The 25,115-nt window shown below is 49.0% G+C and overlaps 1 protein-coding gene across 1 annotated transcript; it reads right to left on the bottom strand.

Annotated features, from left to right (window-relative positions):
• Nucleotides 1–4,139: 4,139 nt before the first annotated feature.
• Nucleotides 4,140–11,055, bottom strand: FATE1 (fetal and adult testis expressed 1). Its single transcript, XM_032264089.1, has 5 exons — nt 10,879–11,055; nt 9,755–9,882; nt 5,810–5,901; nt 5,306–5,384; nt 4,140–4,664 (listed from the first exon to the last, which is right to left on the bottom strand). The coding sequence occupies exons 1-5, from the start codon at nt 10,982–10,984 to the stop codon at nt 4,533–4,535; spliced, it is 537 nt and encodes a 178-aa protein (XP_032119980.1). The 5' UTR covers nt 10,985–11,055; the 3' UTR covers nt 4,140–4,532.
• Nucleotides 11,056–25,115: the final 14,060 nt, after the last annotated feature.

Below are 25,115 nucleotides of genomic sequence, written 5' to 3'. Positions count from 1 at the left end.
TGAAGGCCCATGGGTTTCCGCTCCCTCCTACTGAAGCTTGCCTGTCGGGCAGGCCCTCAGCCCCTCTGCTCCAAGTCTTCTCCAGCAACCCTCCCTGGCACTCTCCTAGGAAAGGACAAAGTCCTAGGTGCCTCAGGACGAGCCTTGTGCGGCACTCAGTGCCTCCACCCTCCTAGAGCCCCAAGTAATTTATTTGGCTACTTTAACAGGGCGCAAAGTTTCCCAACATGGCCAGCTTCCTCAGCTCCCTTGGCAGCCCATGCACATGAAGACAATGTGAAGCCAGGTGGTAGGGCCCACACACTTTTCACAGACTCCAGCTCTGCACCCCGTGGAGGCAACTGGCCCGTGGTCACAGAAAGTTATCAGCCCAAGGTCAGCCCCTTTCCTCACCAATCAGACGGCTTCAGAGGCAGGGGCTCTCCTGGCCACAGTCAGCATCTGTTGGTCCTTTTGTACAACCTCCAGGGACAAACTATTGGGGCTCATCAGCATCTGGAGCCAGCAGAGATCACCTGCCGGTCCTGCCCCTCAGGCCAGCGGGGCCCTTGACCCCCTAACAACTCAGCTGCAGCCTCCAGGTCAGGGAGCTGATCCACCCTGCCTGAGGCCAGCAGGGGAAGCTGGCAGAGACTGAGAAGACCTCATGCCCACGGCTAAGGCAAACGCAAGACGCTGGCCCAGGGTGTCACCTGCCCACTGGAGAAACTGGCCTGTCTGTGGGCCCTGTACACCCCAGGCTATTGGCAGGCGACAGCTGGATGCTGGGCTGCCTGGCTGTGTAAGCTGCTTGCCTGCCCAGATCCAGGAGCCAGCCCCTCCCAAGCTCCCTGAGGAGCCCTCCCTTGCACGGAGCATGCTCAGAGCTTTGTGTCTGGGTACTCAACCCCACCAGCTCACAGTCCCAGTGTACTTGCCTCCAGGCCTTGGCACGATCCCAGCTAGTCCACCTGACCAAAGGTCAAGCCAGGCAGAGATCTCAGAGAAGAGGTACTAGGGGTAAGGCTGGCCTGAGGGGGATAATCCACGAAGGGCTGGGGTTAGGGAAGGGAAACAAGGCAAGACCCTTGGGGTGATGAGCTTTGGGCTCCTTTCCAATAAGTCAGGATTTCAAACTGCTGCCGGGTACACCAGAGTCCCCTTCATGCACCCTCATGTTCCCCTCCTCACATGCCCACCTTCCTCTTCCCACCTTCTCCCAGCTGCCAGAAGCCAGCCTGTAACAAAAGAACTGGAATATTGAGTTTCAGCTTTTGCCCAGGACTGGCAGGGGACCAGAAGCCCACTTGGCAGGGCAGGGAACTACATAAATGGAGGATTGAAGCTTTGCCCACCTGTACAGCCAGCTGGAAAGACAAGCTACTCCCTCAGGGGGTTGCTTGTGGAGGGTTAAATTACATCTTGCATGCGAAGCCTGGGGTACATATAGGCGCACATAATCTGCATGGAACAGCATAGAGAGTCTGAGAGGATACACACCAACCAAACCACGCGAAATATCTCTATGGAGTCACCGGCATTTGGGGTGCAAGGGACTGTTAGCTATGCTTGCAATGTTTGTCTTTTTGGGTAGAATGTGTTCATGCACAAATTGTGTAATTAAATATTTTTAAGATGCAATGTGTATGACACAGAGTAGGTGTGCCATAGGAAGCAATGAATAGAATTGACTGCCTTTGGTGGGGAAGGGTTTGCAACAGAAGGCACACCCTAAAGGCCAGAAGGGAAAGGCCAGGGCTAGAATCACTCTTTGGGAACCCTAATCAGAGACCATTCTGTCAGTCCTTTACTTGTGCCAGAAGACAATGCAGACTACATTGTGCACTCAAGAAGCTACTGATCCAGTGGAGGACTGACTGTGTACCCCTCTAATAGTAAGCCTAGGCAGCCCCTGGGAAGCTTCACAGACTAGAGATAATCCTCATGCCAGGAGAATTCCCTCCCCAACCTCCAAGTAAGAATGAGTTCTTTCTCTCCTTCATTTACCCACAGCATCCTGTTTCTCCATGGGGAAGTTCATGGTTTGCTGGGGGAAGGGCTGGGGGAAGGGTGGAGTGCTTGGGCAAGGCAGGGACAGCTTGGCAGAGAAATGCAATCAGATGGGCAAATGCTCCAGGTGGGTCAGAGCCAGAGGGCCAGGCAGGAGGTGCCAACTTACCTCCTGGCACTCTGCCCCCTGAGCCTCCCTGGATCTCTCCCAGGGGCTTGGGAATCACAGATGTGCCACCCACCACAATATGGTCCCCATACCCCCTAAGGAACATTACAGAGGGACCCAGCCTGGGCAGCTCCGACTCCAGTTCCTCTCAGGCACTTCCTGAAGTCTTCTAGGTGGGGCAGGGAGTTCTAGAGATAGAGCAGGAATGCACAGCTAGGAACTGGCACCAGCCCTGCTGGGAACCAGCCAAGTGGTCACACAGCAAGGCAGGGTGGAGGCCCAGCCAGGGGTTCCCTATGAGCTCACCTGGCTCCGGAGATGTTCCTCTGGGGCACTGCCATGCTGTTTGTTTGCAACTCAGCTAATTTGCTCCCAAGGGTGAACCTTTGTTTCACAACATATTTTCAGCCAGACTTTTTCGGCAAACATGTCCATGTATGCACAGGCTCACGAACACTCAGGTCTTAAGGGCAGACCCAGCCACACCTGGCTGCAGCCTCCTCTTCCTCTGAGCTTCCCTGTGAAGCTTGACTGGGTAGGAGAAAGGGGCACCCCGGGGTAGAAAGTGTGAGGGCTGGCCTCGTGGCAGTGGGAACACTGGGCTGACGGCAAGAAGTTGCATGTGCTGTCCTTGCTCTGTCTCCCTGCTTCCCTTAATACTCCTCTGCATCTTGGGCCCTGGTCTGTCTTGATGCTGCAGGAAGGGGAAGGTTTGCCTGCAAGGAATCTCCAAACTGTTTCTTTCCTAGGTGTTCTTTCTCTGCTTTGAGCAAGGCCCAGGCTCCAGGGGCCACGTGCCTGGTGTCCCACAGGGCTGGCAGGAGGCCCTGCATCCTCATCTTAGAAGTATTACAAGTCCCAGAGTGTCAGGCATGGAAGAATCCCCTCAGTGTATAGGAGCCCACTGAAAACCAGAGAAAGAGGTGGAGCAGGGGCAGAGCAGGCTGTGGGACCCAAGCTTCTCCCTCTCCCTCTCCCCATCCCCTAACTTCCCTCCCTCTGCTGCTCTGTGTCTCTCTGACTGTCTCTCTCTCTCTGCCTCCCCTTTCCTCCCTCCTTTCTTCTCTCCCCACCCCGCTTCTCTCTCTGTCTCTTCTCTATTTCACACACACACACACACACACACACACACACGTTCATTTCATACCTAGTGATTAAGACACTCCCCCATCTTTATAGATGGAGAATTCTTGACAGATTTGGGGGATTAGGGAAGGTGCACTTAGCAACTAAAGCCAATGAGAAAGTTCTGGGTCCCTGCCCCCAGAGACATGTGTGTCGGTCCCTTGGTCCCAGGAAAGGGATTGCAGCTGTTCCGCAGACCTCCTGCTGCCAAGCACATGTGCACTGTGGTCAGGCCCCCACACGGCAGGCAACACTCTGCACCTCTCAGGCTCAGTCCCACTGGACGACTCAGCTATCCACCCTGCCTGAGGTGAGCTTCAATGACTGTGGACCCAGCGTGTGTGGTGGATAGGGTGGTGGGTATGTGTACCTCCCATTCAAACTCCAAAGCTGAGGCAGGAATTCATCTTCAGTGAGTCTGTCTGCAGGAGGCCGGCCAAGCCCTAGCGTAGGACTCAGGAGAACTCACACCCAGGCCCTGTCTCACTGGATGACCCAGGGACGTGTTTCCCCTCTCTGGATTTCAATTTCATCCTGGGCAAATGAGAAGGTTTCTGGTCCCTTTCGGGAGAGTTCCTCTGGTTGCATCCCCGCAACACAACCCAGACATGCTCCCAGAACCACACCCCCATAAGTACTCATTGGCATGCGCCCAACAGGAAGAATTTTGCAAAGCTGGGCCTAGGGACAGTGAGGCTAGAGAGGTGAAAGGGAGGAGGGAACCAGGGCCCCTGGGGCAACTGCAAAGGCTCAGTCCCAGTCACAGGGTCTTTGTGAAGAGTAGCTGTTCCCCAGAGCACTCTGCCCCCACTGTTGCCCCAGATGAGGACTGGACACAGAAACCTCAGCCACAGGGTTTTGCTGCTACAGCTGAACTTTTATTGAGCATGCTGTCTGTGCAGAGCCTCGTGCGCAAGGTGGAAGCAAACAAGGGAGGAAAGCGAAGCCACGCCCCTGCCCACAGAGGATGGAACAGAGGGCCGCTGGGGTCAGGTGTTACTATGGGGCCCAGATGCCTCCATGCTTTTCATCCTTCAAAGGGTGTCATCTCAGCTCACGCAGTCCTCCTCCACTTTGCAGCAGCCAGGACCTCCCAAAGCTGTGACCTGGCCTCCCCAGGCAGGGGGCCTAACCAGACTTGAAAAATGGCCCTGATGCTGCCTGGGGGATGGGCAAGGGCAGCCAGGGAAGAGGAAAGAAAGAAGGAGAAGCAGGGAGGGCTCCAATGCGTAGGCCTAGCTTGCTGCGATCACTGGTGCATCCACAGCCACAGGTTGGCAATGCTGGCTGACACCAGCAAGGCGAAGATCAGGGTCTCCCTCTGACGCCAGGTGGCGTCCTGCTCCTCCAGGGCACGCAGACGCCCACTGACTGCACACAGCTGCAGAAGAGCCAACGGCAGGGCTGCTGAGCAAGGCTCTTCTCCCAAAGCCCATAGCACAGCCACAGGAAAAGCATAAAGTTAGAGCAAGAAGGGGCTTGGCTGCCCTTTGGCGGCGGGGCAGGGAGCACCCCTAGTAAGAAGCAGGGGCCTGGGCCTGGCCCACGGGACGCAAGATCTGGCCTGCTGCATCAGCAGGCACCACTTTTGCCTTCTCCCTGATGTTCACTTCCATTCTCTCAAAGAGGCGGCCCATTCCAGCCAGGGAGCCAAAGAAGGAAGGGTCTCCTCCTAAGAAGGTCTGGGTTTTGTTTGAACAAAGGCGACCCCTCTCTCAGACCCTTGGGCACCACTCTGTCCCTGGACATATAACCCTTATCCTTGTATGCTCCCTCTTCCTCCACCTTTCCTCTGCCCCTACTCTCTGCCGGCATCTCAGGGACAGCAGTAGGTTTGAGATTGGACATTTACGTGGGGTGTCAGAGCCATGGAGCTGGGGAGAAAGAGGAAGGGAACCTGCCCCACCTCCAGTGCTAAAGGGAAAGATGGCTATAAGGGACCACAGGACCCCAGCTGTCAAGCCCTGCCAACTTCAAGGCACCATGATTCTCCCTGCACCCACCAATTGGTTCCCTCCTCACCTGTCTTTTGATGATTTCCATCTCCAGTCCATTGAACTCTTCCAGGCCAGTGTCCACCACTGAACCTGTCTCTGGGTTACTGAGAGAGAAAAAAGACAGAGGGTCAGAGCTGCTGGTGGTCCCTGGCAAGGCCTGGCAAGGAGCACAAGAAGACAGTGAGGGCAAGCAGGTAATATCAGGATCTTTTGGACAAATACCCTATCAGCCTCCAGTCCTCTTCCATGGTAAAGGGGGCCTATGGCCTTGAGGGCTGGGAGTCACCCTGAACTAGCCTGAGCCAGCCTGACTCAGCCCAGCTCAGCCCAGCTCAGCTTGGCTGCAGAGTACTGGGATGCCCCAAATGGGCTTGGAGCCAGGGTGCTCAAGGTCTCTGGCAAGGAGCCACTCCAGGCCCTCAGAACTCCTTCCTGGCCAGGCTGCTCACCAGCCTTTCTGCCCCATTCGGGGACCTGTCTGAGTAGCCAGGCCCCACAGATCCCCAGCTCTTACCGATCATGATGGAATCGTATGCCTTGGAAACTACCAGGGCACTCCTGGAAATGGGTGTCCCCATGGCCTGATTCTCTCAGCATTCTGGGCATTGGCAGCTGGGTCCCCTGAAGAAAGGAAGGATCAGTAAGGTAGCCTGCCCAGCCCCACATGAGTGGCTTCTCCAGTTTGCCCAGAACCAGTGGTGCATCCCATGGGGAGTCATGTGGTGCCTGACCTCTGGAAACAAGGGCTGGCAGCTTCAAGACATTAGGAAAGCTTGGGAACCCCACACATTGGCTGCTGGCTCCCATCCCACCTGCACCATGGTCCTCGGTAGCTGTTGCTCACCCAGGCAAGCTGCGGCAAAAGAAGAGCAGTAACAGGGGTCCCTGTCCTCTGCAAGAACTTTCACATGCAGACATTAGCCGAGAGGCTGAGAAACCTACTGAAGGAGAACGTAAAACCTCAATTGGCAGCCCAGGCCATTGAGGCCTGGCGAGATGCCTTTACTTCCCGAGGATGTCAGGGCTAAGGCTAGAGCCCCGGCTACTGGGAAACCATCAACTGCTCTGGGCAAACCCAGCCATCCTTGTGGCTTTCATTTTTATCCATCTGCCAATAACACCCTAGCTTGTACATCTATGGCCCAGAGGCCTTGGGCCAGGGCTATCTGATGCCTTTGAAAAGTCAGCAGGGGATAGAGGAACAGAGAGTGGCTTTCGGTGCCAGACCTGCCTGGGCTCAAGTCATACTCCTAGGTTTCCAGTTCAAGATGAAATATTTCAGAAGCTGCCTATTTAACATACACCACATGCCAGGGAGCGTGCCATCCTCTAAGTCCTTACCAATACAAGTGATTGATTCCTCATCACAACCCTGTGAAATGTTATCATTATCATCCCATTTTGAAAGTAGGTGAAAATGAAACACAGAGAGATTAATTAAGTTGTCCAAGACTCACAGCTAGTAAGTAGCGGAGCAGTAATTTGAATCCAGGACATTTTAGTCCAGAGGTTATACTCTTAACTATCACAGTACGATGTCTCTTATATGTAACACTCCTTCCTGTTAAGGCTACATTAAGTGCCAGTGAAGACAGTAAAACAGTATATATCTATAAGAAAGAAGAAGACAACATGAGAGGCCTTAGCCAATGAAAGAATTCCATAAAATTGTGGAATCCCGGAAGTGTCCATGGAGAAATCAGGCCTCAGTGTGGATGGGAAGTAGATGGGGCTCAGCTGACAAGGGGAACCCCAGCCAGCAGCATCCAGAGAGGAACTAGACCTGCAAGGACAATGGCAGCATATCACAAGAAAGGAGGGAAGGGCAGAAAACAGGGATTTTAACTAAAGATCTGTGTATGAAGCAGTCATCCATACTTCTTACCTCTGGCTGGCAGCCAGGCACTGCTGGTTTTTGGCCATGCCAAAACCTGAACCAAATGAATGAGAAAAGTGGGGTGAAAGTGACACAAAATAAAACCCTCTTCATTCTGGCAGGGTTCAGGGTGCCCCACATGACAGCCAGTTCCTTACCCACTCATCCTGCTGAAGTGGAACCTGCCCTTTGAGAGGCCTGACTGAGGCACACAGAGTCCTGGGTTAGCCCTTCCATTTGCTTCATTCTTCCAAAAAAAATAGACAACCAAGGCTCACCGGTCACTGAGAAAGATCTGCAGCCCTTCTCTGTTCTGAAGTAACAACATCAAACTGAAGGCGGATCAATTTCTGTGTAAAGGATTTTCATAGGAACTTTGCCACTACACTCTGTCTGTTGCAGTAACGCAAAATTAGTCTTTCTCCAGAGGAGCACACAGATATTGGTGGAACTTTTTTATGAAGAGTAGTTCACCATCACAATATTTTATTTTCTTAAGACACATCAAAAATAACATCAAAAATATAATGGGTATTATGGAGACCCCATGACTATAATCACTGGACTTTCCTATAAATTGGAATCAGAAGGATAAAAAAATATATTTGAGAGATTTGAAGGCAAAAAATAAAAATAAGGATGGCTGGATTTTGTTTGTTTGTTTCTCTCTGTTAATCATTTCAATAAATGTTACTTTTATTTCCATGTAACTTTAAAGGCACACTACTTTTTTCGTGTGTAGCATTTTTAACTTTTCTCGCCTTTGCATATTATGGTTCTCCTAGAGGCAGTTCCATTAACTGTTTTATTCAAAAATAAAGGAATAAATAAATAAATAGAATTAATTAATTACATTTCCTAATTCTAAATTTCTAAATTGAATTTCTAAATTCAATATAAGCGTATATTTTCAAACAGTCTACCTCTAGCCCTCATAACCAGCTTTAATTAAACCAGAGATGATATCCCCCCTAGCCTCAGACATGAGTAGCTTGCAGGAGCCTGACCTCCTGGAGCAACTTGATTTGGCTTCTGTCTTTGGATACAGGAAGCCAACTCAACGTCTGACTTATTTTTATTCCCAGGATATCTGTAAACCTGGAAGCTTTTTTTCTCAATCTTCCCTGGGGCCATCCAACAAATCATTTCAGCAATCAAGTCTCCCTCCCTCTCCAACCTTATTGCCCTTTCCCAGTAACTTCCAAACTTTACTGTGGTAACACTAAAAACCACCATTTTCTAAAATTGTCTTAATTTTCCCTCATCCACCTGAATGTGGTGAAAAGCATTGGCTACAGAATGATGGGATTCGTGATTCCCTAAAACAGTCAGGTCTCCCTTCTCTCCAAAATAAATGCCTTTTTCAGTATCCTTTGCAATAATGTGGCCAGCATCCTTCTAGAACATTCAACATCCACAGTGAATGTAGCTTAAAGAATCGGCCACAGAGCCGTGGGACTCACATGATTTCCTGGAGCAGTCAGTCCTCCCTCCCTCTCCAACCCTGTTGCCTTTTCCCAGCAGCCTTTGCAACAGCATAACAATTTTTCTAAAACTTTCCCTTACCCACAGTGAATGTAGCTAGCTAAAAGGATTGGCTACAGAACTGTGGGACTCACCTAATTCTCCAGAAGAGTCAGGATTCCCTCTCCCTCCAAAATGACTGCTTTCTCAATATCATTTGCAGCAGTATAGTCACTATTTGTTCTAGAATATTTCTTCACCCATATTGAATGTAGCTTAAAAGCATTGGCTACAAAATGGTCAGATTCACTTCACTGGATTTCTTCCTTTCTTTCTTCCTTCCTTCTTTCCTTTCTCTCCTTTCTCTCTCTCCCTCTCTCTCTCTCTCTCTCTCTCTCTCTCTCTCTCTCTCTCTTCTTTCTCTCTCTCTTTCTCTTCTTTCTCTCTCTCTTTCTCTCTCTCTTTCTTTTGACAGAGTCTCGCTCTGTTGACCAGACTGGAGTGCAGTGGCGTGATCTTGGCTCACTGCAACCTCTGCCTCCTGGGTTCAAGTGATTCTCATGCCTCAGCCTCCTGAGTAGCTGGGATTATAGGCATGTGCCACCATGCCCAGCTAATTTTTGTATTTTCAATAGAGATGGGGTTTCACCATACTGGCCAGACTGGTCTCGAACTCCTGGCCTCAAGTGATCTGCCCACCTCCTCCTCTCAGAGTGCTGGGATTACAGGCATGAGCCACCATGCAGGCCACTTGACTGGATTTCTTAACAGCCAGAAAGCATAGGAACCTCACCTGACTTATTGTGTGTATACACACACGTGTACCACACACATAATTTTAAATACATGAAAGCATTATTTCACACAATAGATTTATAAAGTATTTATGTACTCCCCAAGCAATATTCGTTTCAGGAATTCCGAACTCCCAAGGTTGAACCTCTAGTAGAGGAAAGGATGACCATAACCTTTAACTGGACCTTCCTTTCCTCATTTGCCAGCTTGGAACACAGGAACTTCCTCCTCCTCCCAAGTCAATGTCTAGCCCTGACTGACCTGGTGAGATTACAGCCCCTACAAACAGTACTCCCAACCCCAACCTGGCCACCATATGCTGAGGACCCCATACAGTACCATTTTCTTGGGCCGAGTGCCAGTCATATTCCAAACTGGTTTGCCTGCAGCAGAGCCAGTAGCTTTTGGTTCCAACTTCTGCCTCTTCTGGGGGACACCCAGGGACCGAGATCCATGCTCCATCACTTCTAGAGAGAAGAACAGAGGCCCCAGGAGCACCCATAGAAGTTATACCAAGGCTTCTTGGACACAAAACACACCAAAAAAGAAGATAGAGTCCCCAGCCTTCTTGGGAATCACTCAACACTCATCCAACACTATCCACCAGCTGATCCCAGGTCTCAGTGTGTTCATCTGTTCAAAAGTTAATCAAGCATTTCCTGAGGGCTGAGCTCGAGACTAGGTTACTCTCTAGTCACTTAGAAAGCAATGATCAAGAACAAGATTCCAGCTCTCAAAGAACTGACCATCTGTTTGTGTATAAGGGGGAATGACAGGTGTAAAGCAGAAAGTAATCTATCCTCGCAAATGCAGACAGAGAGATACAGGCTCCATAAACGATCAAAACATGGTAAGATAGTAGAAGGAAAGGGCTCCCTCTAAAAAGCAGGAGACAACAATTGAGGCCGGGACCTGAAAGAAATAAAGGACCCAGCCCTGGGAAATTGAGGGAAAGCACTTTCCAGACAGAAGAAACAGCAAATGCAAGGCCTTTGGGGAAGAAGCAGGCTTGGAGCATTGTAATAACTAACATAAATGCAGTGTGATCTTGGCCCTTTTGTGAGCTATAGAAATGATATTTTCTGTCTATATCATAGCATGAAATGTTTTGAGGAGGCTGATACTATCTTATAGATTATGGAGTTTGGACTTTCCTCCAAAGGGCAGGGAAATGAATTAGAGCATTGGGAGAGAGAATTGATCTCAGGTCTTGTAATTTGAGCTCTCTGAGTATTTTGCAACAGACAATGTGGTGGCTTGGACAAGGGGGAGACAGTGGGAAAAAGGCTCCCTTTTCCCCTACCTCCCTTATCAGCAACCCACAAATCCTCGAAACCCCCCAACACACACATGTGCAAACACTTCCTTGCACACATGCATCTTTTCCAACACATACATGCACAGGTATAGACACGTATCTACACAGTTGGCTGTAGCCAAGGGGCATTTTAGGGGATCCTCACCTGCTATCACCAGATGATCTTGGTTTTGCCCTTGGCTTCCATGATTCAGTTCTTCAACCAGGGACATTTCCATCTCCTCCCTGGTGCTGGTAGGGCCTCCTGCCATCACAACCAGCTGTTTACTTGTAAGCAATGGCTAAAAATGTGCAGGGTGCCAGAAACAGAGAAGTCACACTCAGAAAATCACCTCTTCCAGGGACAGAAGCTCAAGGAAGATATAGTAGGACCTGGGGGTGGAGCGACACTCCCTCTCTAGGCTGAGGCCTTGGACTCAGTACCTTCTGTTCCCATTGTATCTAATTGGCTGCGTCCATGGCGTTCTCCCCTGCTACTCTGTAAGCAACTTAGGAAAAGAGATACAACTCCAAGCCTTTGCCTGTGAGAACTGCTCTGGCTCATGGATCTCCAGATTTAGCTCATGGGGGATCCCACCATCATTTCTAGGCAGAGGCAAGGATTGGCACAGGGTCCAAGAGCCAGGCAGTGACCACAGCAGAGTTAGGTCCCAGCAATCCAGGCCATACAATGCCTTCAAAAGGGATTCTCTGGAGAGCATATTCTACCTCCCATACCCAGAGTTCCCAAACACAGGAGGTAGCCTTTTTCTGAAGTAGGTCAGCCTAGGCAGGAGCCATGAGAACCAAAGGAGGGAAGGGTAAGAAAGGTGGGACCTGACTGCAGCCACTAGACCCCCCAGGAGCCTCAGGCCCTGCACCTTCTAAGTTCCAATTCTCCCTCATCTTCCCTACTGACTAGACCACTGTGATGGTCAGGTTTATGAGTCACCTGGGCCAGGCACTACTCCTTGGTGATTCCATCAAACACCGTCTAGGTGTTGCTGATGAGGCATTTTGTAGCCGTGATTGGCATCTACAACCAGTGGACTTGAAATAAAGCAGAGACTCATCCTCGATGATGTGGGTGGGTCTCACACAATCAACTGAGAGGCCTAAAGAGCAAAGACTGATGTTTCCCAGAGAAGCGGCAATTCAACCCCAAGACTGCAGTGTCAACTCTTGCCTGAGTCTCCAGCCTGCCGGCCTGTGGTGTACATTTCAGACTTGTGAGCCCCACAATCGCATAAGCCAATTTCTTAAAATAAATTTCTATATATTTGTGCATATGCAGATACATATGCACATACATACATACATCCTATCAGTCCTGTTTCTCTGGAAAACCCTGATTGCTACAGCTACCAATGGTGAACCCTTCATTCTAGGAAACAGCCCCTGAGCCCCTGGGGGAATAGGAGGCTATTTGTAAAAGGAACCAGGACAGGTTTGTAAAAGGTTCCTTTTACAAATAGCCTCCTCTTCCCCCAGAGTTCCTGGGCCAAGTGGGACGAAGAGAGGAGGAAAGAGGGAGGGAGGAAAGGAGGAAGGGAGATAGGAAGGAAGGGAGGGAGGGAGGGGAGCAGAAAGGAAGGGGCCAGGACTAGCTGAGATAGGGCTGCATGGTCTGAGACTGACTGTCCCCTGCCCCCATCTCACCTGTCCAGTGCTGGGGCTGAGCTCTTGGGAAGCAGAGCTGATGTAGTCCCTTCCTGCATTCCTGGGGGCCCCAAAGAAGCCCTTCCCAGCTCCGGTGGAGCAGCTGCAATGAAATTTGAGCTTTCTGGAGTGCCACCTTGGAAGCAGAGAAACTGCAGAGAGTGCTCAGCTCAGTGGGATTCAGGAGCCTGGGAAGCCCAGTCACGGTTGCCATATTGAGCAAATGAAAGTACAGATACCAAGTACATTTAAATTTCAGGTAAAAAACACATCATTTTTAGTGTAAGTATGCTCTCTTGTACACTAACCTTTGGGACATATTTACACTAAAAAATGATTCATGGGTTGATCTGACATTAAAATTTAGCTGCATATCCTGTAGTCTATCTGACAATTCTATCACCTCAAGATTTTACCTTTTGCAAGTATCTCCCTTCTTTGGGCCTCAGTCTCCCCCATGGACAATGGGGCTAACAATCCCCTCCCTACAGGGTGGCTGGATGGTGAGGAGTACTGAGAAGTCAGCAAAGCTAGAGAAGTGTGGGCGCTGGCTTGCGACAGGGCCTTGGGCTATGGAGGCCAGATTTCTGTCTAGCTACCAACTGGCCTCGGCCTGGTGAGGCTTCTTGGGCACAGGGGCACAGGGGAACAGGGCACAGGCTCATGTGGAGGCACTGCCCCCTGGTGGCATAGAAATCCACCACCTAAAGCCAAGCAAAAAGGGTGGGAGACTTCCTTCCCAATCCCTGAACCCCCAATGCCACTCAGAAACCCCAACACCTCACCACCTTAGCATGCCTGCCTTTCTTGGATTGAGTACCAAGGACAACTTGGAGGTGAGAGAGAGTTTGCTGTGTGCCTTTGAACTTGTCTCTTAGCATGTTAGCTAATTGTAATTTCATAATTATAATCTACATGGTAATCTCCTTTTGAAATGGCCCTAAATTCGCACTCCAACCATTCTGAAAAGTCCCCCACCCCACAGTCTGGGTGCTAACCTCAGGGTCCCACAGGACTAGAGCTCCTGGGATACAGAGGAGACCTTTCAGATCTTACGCGGTGCCTAGGTCCAGGAAGATGGCACATGGCCAAGTGCACATGACAGGCTGCTGAGCCCTAACACTCCAGCGGAAGGCTCTGCTCACCCAGAGATTCGACAGATGCTTCTTTATAGGGGAAGGAAGGGTCCAGAACACATCTGGCTTGTATGTGTGTCTATATGTTTGCAGTGTGCAGTGTTTTACACAAATGAGATCTAGCGTCTGAGGTGTGTGCCATTCTGCAACTTATTTTTTCAAGTGAACCACATACCTTGGGGATCTCTCTGTGTCAGAACAAATCTACTTCATTTCTTCTCAATCCAGCAAAGTATTTCCCTACACAGCTGCCTCCCTTACTCCTGTATTGACTTTGCTCGTGGATATTTTGAGTGTCTAGAGCTTTTTTACTTTTATAAACAATGTAGCATGGAGCATTCCTGAACATATCTCTCTGCACACGTATGTAAATGTGTTTGCACAGCAGGTGCCTAGCCTAGAAGTGAAATTGTGGGGTTCTAGGGTATATGTGTGTTGATGATTTTGACCTATATGGACCAATATTGTCAAAGGACACTCCAAAGAGGCTGCACAAAGTGAGGCCTCACCTAGAAGAAGAAAGTGCGTGTTTCTTCCCAGACTGATCAACAGAAATATTATACAACTATTTAAAAGGCATAATGGGTGAAAAATTGTGTCTATCTCATTGTTGCTTTAATTCATATTGCTTTAATTATGAATAATCCTGGCAATTTTTCATATGTTTATTGATCTTTTATATTTCTTTCCCCTGAACTGTCTGCTGGAGGGCTTGGATCTTTATTAAAATAAGAGCTATTTTATTAACAGAAAAGAATAAGACAAAAGCTCTCTCTCCTTTCAAGCTAAGTATCTCCAAAGGAAACATATCATCTTTTTATCTAAAGGTGATTGTGAGCACAAAGCCTCCACTGGGGACCAAACTAATCCAGTTAATTGCAAGCACGCTTTTGCTGAAACCTAGAGGGCATCCAGCCACCCATGGAGCAGGTGTCCAACTCAGGCTGCTGTCTGTCTACCTGCCCATCTACCCTTAGGTCTGTCTGTCTTCCCTGCCTGCCCCCAGCCAGCCTGATCACCTGCCTCCACCAGTGCCCTCCAAACAGTAGATTCTTCCAGCTGTTCAGTCAGCTGTGCACTCTGCTCCAATTCCCAGCGGCTCAGGGTCACAGCTCTGTCTGCTCCCTGCTCCCGCCTCCCTTTCAGGCAGCAGCAGGAGATGGCAGGAACCCAGCCGAAAGTCAATACATCTGCGAGTGACTCATAGCCTTGCCACTGGGGCATCTTAGGCAAGTTACTTCACCTGCTTGGACCCTCAGTTTCGCATCATCACATGGAAGATTGAGCTAAAAAACAGTTTCAAGGAGATGCATTAGGCACTACCTGGGCTTCAAGGCAGAGTCTAGCTTTTATTCATCCAGAGCAGTTCTACTCTTACCACTTTCTTATATTGGGGCTTTATGTAAGAGGTCATTCAAGCCAAATGTCTTGAAGGAAAGTGAAAAAGCCATTGCGTGCCATGACTTCTTATCTCCCAGCCCTTCTCAGAGCCCAGTCTCAGGCAGCCACAGCCCAAACCCAAGCAAATGGGTGCACCCAGATCTTCCAGGAAGCTGAGAACTTCCTCTTGGCTTGTTAATGAACCTTATGGACCTGTAAACAATTCTGCTTCCTGCTCCTGGAAGCAGCTGGTACTGAGATCATCCCTGGAGCCCCAAAGTCTTCCCTAGCCAGAGAGGAAGGGGAAAGGGGATTAGGAGAATCTTGCATCTCTCCCTCCTCTCCTTAAAGAGGCAGGAAGGACAGACAGAAAGACACAGGATTAAACTGCAGGGACTATAGCTGGCCCATGGAAGGAAGGCCACCTTGTGAGCAGAGAGAGGGAAATAAAAATTAGCAGGGCCTCCTGGGACAGCCTTTGGTACCCATTCTCCATGGGGACAGGGCCATCTCCATTTCCAGCTTTCTGTCTTGAATCAAGATTGACTGTGTGCTGGATACTGGGGATGGAGATGAGGTCTCTGTCCTCACAAAGTTCATGCTCTAGTGAGCAGAGAGAATCAAATGGACAGGAAGGAAGTCCATCTGTCTGTAGGGACAGTAGCAGGAAGTTGTTTGTGTGGTGGCCATGCCCTTAACCCTGCTGCACTCTGCCTGACTGGGAGTATGGTGAGTGCTCACTAGAGCTTGGCAAACCTAAGACGGAGGGGACCCAGTCCTCCAGGCTTAGGGGTCCAGAGGCCATACTGCTGTGCCTCTGGGTCACTTCAGAACAGCACCTCAAGGTCTCCCCTGGGAAAGAAAGGCTCCCTCAGCAGCTCAGGTAGAGCTGCAAAGAGCTCAGGGTAATTATTGTTGGTTGACTGCCCTAGGGACAACTCAGGACCACCCTGCATGTGACAAAGAGCAGCACCCAGAAACGGGGGAAGCTCACCTCCTAGTGAAGCTAGCTGCTGTCACTGCCTGCTCCCTCTTTGGCCTTCTCCTCTTGTCTTCACTGGCCCAAGAAATCCTTCCCCCAAAAGCTGGCAGCAGGTTCAGAGACCCAGAGGGTTTGTTACCTACCTATCTGTCATACTGTGGCCCGGCATCACCCTGTCCCCCAGCTGAGAGGCCAGGACACTTTGCTCTTGTGTCCAGAGAATGCTTGGAGCTGGTAGGGAAGAGCCTCTTTCCTGATCCCCAGGAAGGGGTATTGGACAAGGTGACCCAGCAAAATTCTTGGCCTCGGCTATGTGACTCCTCAGATCAAAATGCATCTGCTTTAATTGTTTCCATACCCAATGACGGAATTGTGATGTGTATGTAAAAATCGGGAGAATCCGAGGCCAAAGGAAGAGGTAGAAAATGTGGTACAAAGGCTCAGACACTGAACTGCTCAAAACACAAGCAGCTGCCCCTCCAAGCTGGAGAAAGATGTTGGAGAGGAGGAAAAAGGCCCCAAGGTAGGAAGCACAGCCCTGAGAAGTTGCATGGGTTTCTGTGGGGTTTTATTGGATTTTTTTGTTTGTTTTATTTTCATACAGGAAGCAAATGACAGGTGTTCCCATGTATGAAGTGGGTACTCTTCCCAGTACTCCCCCATTTTGCAGATGGAAAACCTGGACAGTGGTGGGCAGAGAGAGCTGAGATATGACCCAGTTCACTGATTCAGTGACAAACCAAGGTCATCACATTAACACTCTAGGGTCCTCGTTAGACCAAGAGGAGGTCCCAAGGAGGAGGTGGCTCCAGAGATTTTCAGAAAACGTCCTCCAGCCCCTATTCTACTCTGACCTGCCCTTCACTCTTAGAAGACAGAGACCAACAGAGACCTTGTCTGCTTTGTTTCCTGGCCCCTCAGCACTTAGCGAGCTGCCTGGCATATTAGAAGATGACTAAATAGTGGTTGGAGTGGAATGATCTGAATGTTAAAAAACAAAACAATCCCCCTTTATCATCTTGTCTTATGGCGCTAAACTTTCTCTCCTCTTGGAAAGTGTTGCCTCCATCATATGCACTGTCTCCACTTGTTGCCTCCCAGGCATCCCACTGCTCATTCTAGTTGGCTTCTTCAGTCACCTTGGAAATGAAACCATCACTTGCCAAAGTCACTAATGACCCCCTGATGGCTCCAGCCAATGAAATCACTTTGGCTGCCACCTTCCTTGGCATCTTGAAAGCACTTCACATCATTGTTCACTATCTCCTTCTAGAAATACTCTAGTTCTTTGGTTTTCAGGGCTCCATACTCCAACGCTTTTCCTCCCACTTGTCTGGCCTCCCTCCTGGGCCATTAGGGTCCACACTCAAGACCCTTATTGTTTTTCTGGGGCCTCATGCAATTCTTATCTCTCCTGCTGCAGCCTGGGCCTCCGTCCTCAACTACACTCAAATGCACTGTACACCACACGTGCAACATGTCAACTCAAACCTGTGGCCTTTTGCTTCCCTAAACCTGCTCCTCCTCTACTGTGACCCTTCTCAGGGAATAGCCCTACCATCTACTCAACTGTCTGAGCCCCTAAACCTGAGAGTCATCTGAGATTACTCACTACCCCTTCCCAATGCAATCAGTCACCATACATGGTTCTACCTCCTGAATAGAGAATTGAGTGTTTTTTCCAATGTGACGCAAAGATCTCCTGCAGAAGAATCAATTGAATGATTTGGCCACAATGGGGATTCCTGGCCTAACCGTGGACTCAAGGTATCAGACTCTGAGGGTGAGGTCTAGAGATCTGCATTCTTTTTTTTTTTTTCTTTTTGAGACAGAGTTTCACTGTTGTTACCCAAGCTGGAGTGCAATGGCGCGATATCGGCTCACCGCAACCTCCGCCTCCTGGGTTCAGGCAATTCTCCCCCCTCAACCTCCTCAGTAGCTGGGACTACAGGCACGTGCCACCATGCCCAGCTAATGTTTTGTATTTTTAGTAGTGACGGGGTTTCACTATGTTGACCAGGATGGTCTCGATCTCTTGACCTCGTGATCCACCCGCCTCGGCCTCCCAAAGTGCCAGGATTACAGGTTTGAGTCACCGCGCCCGGCAGTAAAGATCTGCATTCTAAACAATCAGATGATCCTGTGCCTATCAAAGTTTGAGCGAAATCCTTCTCAACAGTCTATTTTGCTTTAATTCTTCTGTCATCAGCCTCATCTATCCCATCACCATCTCTTGCCTGGGAGATAGCAATAACCTGACCTCCCTAACTTCTCTTATTCTTCAGGTTCTGCAGCCTATTTTCCACATGGCCAGCAGAGCATGCCCGGCCATGCCCTCTCGCTCCTTAAGGCACCACCTGGTGGCCTCCATTATCACTAGGGAAACACTACAGTTCTCAACGCTGCCTAAAGGACGTCACATGGGCTGACCACTATGTGTCTTGCAAATCTCATCTTGCACAGCTCTTTCCCCTCATGCTACCCTGTCTTCTGTTTCCTTAAAACCAAGATGGACTTGCTGAACTCCAGGCCTCTTCACATGCTGCCCTTCTGCCTTGCTGAATTGTCTTCCATGGTCTTTGCTTGGCTGATTCCCACCCATCCTTCACTTTGGTTGGCCATGGCTTCCTCAGGAAGACTTTCTCTGGAAGCTCGCAGCCCTAGCCCCCGAGACTTCTGCTAGCATAAAGTTCATTTTACACCATTGATGCAGCTGTTCTGATGTTTCCCCCACCCAGCTATGCCCAGAGCTCCAGGCAGCCAGAACCTGCATGCCCTAGCTTATGGAGAACCATGCTCTGCCACCACCCACATCTGTATGTCCTGTCAGCCCAAGGTGCCACCACCAATTGGCCCACCCATTGGGCTCCTGTGATTCCATGCAACCAGTCTTATATGAAATGTTACCCAGTCTCTATTTTTATAGCTCAGAAATCCTAGTGAAACTGAACCCATCACATGGTTTGAGCTCTTCAGAGAAAATGTTGAAAGTCAATGTCATTGGAGCTGCCGGTCTTGTGATTCCCCAAAACTAGATATTTTGTCTATAGAAACAACCTTTGAGACACAAATGTTGTGTCTATTCATCAGGCTTTGGGTCCTCACATAACTTTCCACAGAGGAACCCTGGAAGAAGCATTCTGAAGCCCACTTCTCCTCTCCCAACTCGCCTCTCATGAGGAGACTTTGGGCAGCTGCCCCAAGTCTGTCCAGCATTGCAGGGAAGAAATTGCTTTGAGGTCTGGTTGGAGACTAACAAGAAGCCCTGCTTATCTTTGCCATCATCTCAAAGAAGCTATGATTTGACTCTTCAAGCTTTTCTAGACTGTGCATGATGTGCTTAGGTTGGAGGAAGGAGCAAAAAAGACTCCCCCTGCCTTGAGTAGAGCCAAAATTTATTCCCCTAAAATTATTATATTGAAGTTGTAAACCCTCAGGATGTCAACATGTGACTGTATGAGTAATTAAAGAGTAATTAAGTGGAAATGAAGTCAGTGGGGTAGGTCTTAATCCAATCTGACTGTTGTTGTTATAGGAAGATGAGATTAGGAGCACAGAAAAGAACAGAGGGAAGATACTGTGAAGCCACAGGGAGAAGATGGCTATCTGCAAGCCAAGGAGACAAGCCTCAAAAGAAATAAACTCTGTCAGCACCTTGATCTCAGACTTCCAGCCTCTAGAACCATGAGAAAGCTTCTGTGGTTTAAACCCCCCAGACTTTAGTATTTTGTTTTGGCAGCCCAAGCAAACTTGCATGGAGCTTGAGCTCTGACTGTAGAAAACAGTCAACACATTTTTTTAAATTGAACACTTACTGTGATCCAGGCACTGTGCTGTGTTCTAGGGCAGAAGTGGTGAGAAAGATTATACATGGTCCCTGCCTGTATATGGTTACGTATAGGGCAGGGAGAGGAAGAGGGCATTCTGGAGGGTTCTATAGTCAACACAAAACCAATGCACAGTCACCCTTCCCCAAAAGGGACCATCAGTGCTAGGTGCATGGACTGGGCTGGGGCCATCAGTACAGACCTGGATTCACATGATGGAGCCAGGACTTCCTCTCCATGAACTCTAGGTCAAATGGCATGCCCTTGCTGGCTTTGCTTCCCTCTGCTATAAACTAGGGTTAGTTATAAACTCCATATCACAAGTTTCTCAAGAGGATGCTGTCAGTCAATGCATATACAAGGCCTAGCATACACTAAGTGCTCAATAAATGCTGGCTATGATCATTTACAATCAAAACTCAGAGATCTTCCCCACTGCCCTTCCATCCTGTCACTCCTTGTAGTCTCAAGCCGGCTGTGATGTGGGAGTGGCAGTGGTATAGGATGGGAGGCTGGGGAGAGGACAAGGAGAGGGACCCTACCTTCCCAAGCCACACCCTTGAACCACAGCCTCTGCCTTTCACCTGGTCCCCTGTCTCTGGGGGTAGAACCATCTCTCTCTGCCATCACTCCATTAAGTCCCTCCCCCTGACTTGCCTTCATTGTCTACAAGCAATTCAAGTGCCTTGGCCCTAAAACCTGTGGCCTTATAGTAAATTAGCAAGGGAGGCCCAGTCCATTAGTTGGTGGATAAGGGGGATTTTGAAAGCTCAGGGCATCCCTCATGTATTAGCTTCATTGCATAAGCTAGCCTGGGACCCTAAGTCACTGCCTAGAACATTTGTCTCTGGCAAAACAGCCTAAAGTTCAAAACCCATATTCAGAATATGACCCCATCTATGTGCCTGAAGGACCTTCCTTTGACTTTCCAACATTCCCAGAAGGTTAGCAGCACTTAAGCCCCAGCTCTCCAAGGCCTATGGCTGCCATTCCTGGCATTTGGGCTCCATATTCAATCCTCTAAGGAGGTTCCAAATTTAATTGTCATTGCTTGTTGCATCACCCAGGGCCTTCCTGATTAAAGGATGAATTACTTTCATTACTGGGGATTGATACAACTAGCAGTTGCGACTTCCCATGGCTATCTCTCTGCATACCCACAGCTAGGAATCTCTGGGAGCTAAGACCATGTCTCCTTTGTGCAAAGGCTGGGCATCATTGCCCTCTGAACAGTCCCTGACCCTTCCTTAGAACTTAGGAAGCACAACCAGGACAAAGCCTGAATATTGTACCCATCCCACTCCTCCTCTCCCAGCTCTGAAACCAAGCAGGCATCCTTCCGGAAAGGCACACCTCTGTTAGTAAGCAGGAATCACGTGACAAGGAAGTTGATAGCTGTGATTTGTGACAGATCTTACTAACCTCATCCTAGAAGGATTGGTCAGGAGATCATCTTACACACTGAGGACAAACTTTAGGACCCAGGACATATCTGCTTCCTCCTCCTGGATTGGTTTTGTCTACTTCCTTATCTACAGCCTGATCCAAAACCACCCATACCCCTTGGAAGTTTGAGAGTCAGCAGGAATCCAAGATGGATGAGGACAGGATTCAAGTGGATGCTGTTTGCTCTTTATTATTATTGTTTTCTTGTACAGAAGGAGACAAAATGTAACAGCTAAACTTAACAATTATAAAAAGAAAGAGGGAGAGAAATCAGAAGCAAGTGTGCCTGTTGCCACCAGGCTCCAGTGAAAGGCTGACATATTGAATGTACAGATTTCCCAGCTGACAAGGGTCAACACATGAACATGAACACAGTTTAAAGTGGTACCAAAATTAATTCATTTCACAGTAATCATTTCTATAAGCTCGGTTGCGCATATCAGGGTTTCCACTGTCACAAAATCACAATGACAGAGTGAAATAATAGACATGTTCACGCCTGGGAAAGTGGCATCTGTGAGGGGAGACGGATTGAGAAGCAAAAGCAGCTGGGGATTTGTCCCAATCCTGAAGATCTGTGTTAATGCTGGGTCTGGGGGTGAGCGCAGGGCAGGCACTGTTCAGCAGTCAGATGTTAGTACAGTGAAACAACTGTTGAGGCATTGAGCTTGAGAGGGTGTGCTATTTGGATATCTTTGTCAGAGAAATTCTTGCTAGAGAGAGACTCGCTGCCCACAGTCTGGAAGGAAAAGCTCCCACGTTTGAATATTTGGGGGCGAATGGTGGAGCGGCCAGTCTGACAGCGAAGCATCTGCTTTACAGAATATTTAGAAAGATACATCACGTTTATTACTTTAAACTGCATTCTAGTTCACAAACTATCTTATTCACAGGATAAATAAAGGAGTAGAGTGAAAGGCTGCAATATCCAACATCCCTGCGATGGAGACAGAACAAGAGATCACCCTGTACATACAAGAAGTGCTGAACCCCAAAGCTGAAGGCACAGTGAAGGGATCCTTAATATCTTGAGCCTTTTCTTTGAAAAGGGTACTCATTTTAAACTGGATTCCTCTTACACAAAAGACCCTGAACATTGACTAAAGGGAGGAATATTTCAAATATTTTTATGTAGCCAGAATCATAGCTACTGTGAATTGTCTTAAGTTGTGATTTTCTCAAAGTTCTGAAGCAGTGGGCTTCAAATTAATGAGCTTTCGCTATAGTTGCAAGCAGTCTGATTACAGTACTTTTAATTAGCTAATTATAGTGATTACCATTAGTAGAGTTCAGTGGCGGGTGGGCGGGGGCGGGGGCTGTGCTTGTTTCTGAATCAGTGATGTCCTGAAATGGAGCTTCATTACTTGTCAAGCTGAAAAACCATCTAGACCAGCAGCTCTGCTGCCAAGATATCCATCTCAGCCTCAACTGTGAGTGTCCACACATGAGACAGTGCACATGCATACTCCTAGAAAGAAAGAGCCTCTGTGAGAGAGACTCTCTCTATGATCTCTCTCTCGGACAAAAGAAAAACCTAGAGGCAGTGTTGAATTTTGTTTTTCTTCTTCTTATGGGATGTTATTTGGTTGTCAAAAGATCAACTCTGGCTGGGGGTTGCAAGGCTCCACCCACTGGGGGAAGGGAAGCATCCGGCTCTGACTACTTGACAAACAGACACATTCCTGTCCTGAATTCTTCATATTCGGGCTACCAAAAAGGTAATGTGCAACAGATCAGGCAGACTCCTGGTTTTGGAAGCACCCTAAGGAATTCACACTCATGGCAGTGGGATTGGAAGTCGAAAGAGAGGTCCCCCAGGGCCGACTGCTCAGCACTGTGTCTCTGTCAGCCAGGGCTGGATGTAGATGTGTGGGTGGTGTGCACACGCCAGCCACCTGTGCACCCCACTACTGCACTTGTGCTTTCATTTTGAAAACCAGAGGCAATGGGGAGCAAGGGAGGGACAGGATTTCAATTTTTCTTTTAAAAATATCTTTAAAAGTTTTTGGTTGAAAACAAGTGACAGTCACATTTCAAGAAATTGTTAAAGCCTTTTCTTTTTGAAAAATGAAAACATCTACATAACTAGCCCCGCCGTACCCAAAGTCAATAGTCACACATCTTTCCACAAAAAGAAAAAAAAGCATGCCCAGGAGTGTTCAGATTTCTTTCAGCTGCTGACGCCCACAGAACAGGAGCCCAGGCCAGGGGCACCATGCCAAAAGGGCGTGGTGTGAGCGAGAGTTGCACAGGGTGGGGGCCTGCAGAGTGGAGCTGCTTTGTCTTCTTCCAAAGCCTTTTGCAATGAGGCAAATGGTGACAACTTCGGGGGTTGGGCATCCAATAGTTAATGTCATTTTTCCTTGCTCAGGGCCCTGTCATCAAGCTACCCAGCCCAGGGAGGGGAGGTGACATTTCTCTCTGCAGACCGGATCCCTCCTGGTACAAATATAGCCGCACACTGGCTATTGTTTCAGATAAGCAATGGGAAAAGGTGACATGCACACATACACACACACACACACACACACACACACACACACACACACACACCTAGAAGTCCAAAAATAACAAAAATGTAGCCACAAAGGAGTTAGCATTGTATCAAATCCACCTCCATACAAAGACAAAGTTTGAAAAGATATGCACAGGGTATTCGTAAAAGCCAAATGTGCACCACAAGGAGTGATGCTCGCTGTGTGCTGTACAGTCTTTTGTACAGTCTTTTGTCTACAATGTGCTACAAAAACCATCCCAGAGACTGTGGTGCAACCCCACCTGGCAGAACACTATGAAGCATCTGAATGGAACACCATAGGCTGTAAGGAACCACTGTGGCTCTTCCCACGGCCTGTTCTCAGCCCTTGATCTTGGGCTTCTTCCTGCTTTCTCCCAGTATCACCCAGCCTCACCATGATGCCAAAGGCAGCAGGCATTTCTTGGCAAACACCCTTTGGCTCTGATCAGTGGAGCTCATGTTTGGCTCTGTGCTAACTGAGGAGGAGACATATTGGGTCACACTTGGGTACCTGCTTGAAGAAATATTGGGAAAGCCAGGGCTAGCCTTGAGCTTTAGGCTTCCTCAGGCCCCCCAACATGGAAAAAGCAGGGGCCTTCTAAGCCAAAAACCCCTTTGTGATGAAGGGCAGGAGTACAATGCTAAAGGCCCAGGGGAGGGAAAGAAAAAGAAATGAAAGGTAGAATGGCACCTGCTCATCATCTCTGGCCAGGGAGCTCTGGGAAGGGAGGATGAGGGAATGGAAAGGGTCAACTGACAGGAGATTGACTCCCTCAGTGGAAACTCAACATCAGAGGCATATGAGGGCCTCAGCTAAGACTGCTCCCTTATAACCTACATCTTTCTAGAAGACTCTTCCTAAGGCAAACCTCCCTGGCTCCCTGGCACTTCAAGCACTTCACAGGTATTTGCTTAGTCAACCTCCAATGGGCCTGCGAAGTAGGGGAAAGGATGGAAAACCCCAGCCACAGGGGCAAGTGGTCCAAGCTGGTGGCCTCACTGGGGTAGGCACACAAGCCTTCTGACTTGAAACACATCCCAGGGTCAGGACTAGAGCAGCCTCCAGAAGTCCTCTGTGGCCTGAAGGCGGGGCTGCATTCAAGGAATGAGTCCCAATGTCTGCCTTACAGGGATGTTTCAACAGAAGGAAGCTTGTCAATTCAGTGGGTTTTAAACTGCTGTGGTTGCCAATAGACCCAGGCTATGCATTCTTGCGCCACACAAAACTTTGCTACATTTTTTAAAGCACCACAGAGGAAAAACGGTTTGGTGCTGAGGTCAGGAGGATGGAGAGAGAAGTAGGGGGAAGTGGTATCAACAGCGTCTTGCAAGGTCACTGACATTTAAAGAGCAGGTGCCTTCTGCCCCCCTGCTGTCCAAAGCCTTATTGAAAACATACTGGCATCTGGCAACAGCTGAGCAAACCCCAGATAGGCCTTCAACCTCAAGCCATGG

The sequence above is a fragment of the Sapajus apella genome, unplaced genomic scaffold, assembly GCF_009761245.1.
Source record: "Sapajus apella isolate SASKATOON/1434 unplaced genomic scaffold, GSC_monkey_1.0 scaffold142, whole genome shotgun sequence".
Taxonomy (NCBI): domain Eukaryota; kingdom Metazoa; phylum Chordata; class Mammalia; order Primates; family Cebidae; genus Sapajus; species Sapajus apella.
Note: the sequence above shows the minus strand (reverse complement) of the source record. Positions and strands in the feature narration are given on the sequence as shown.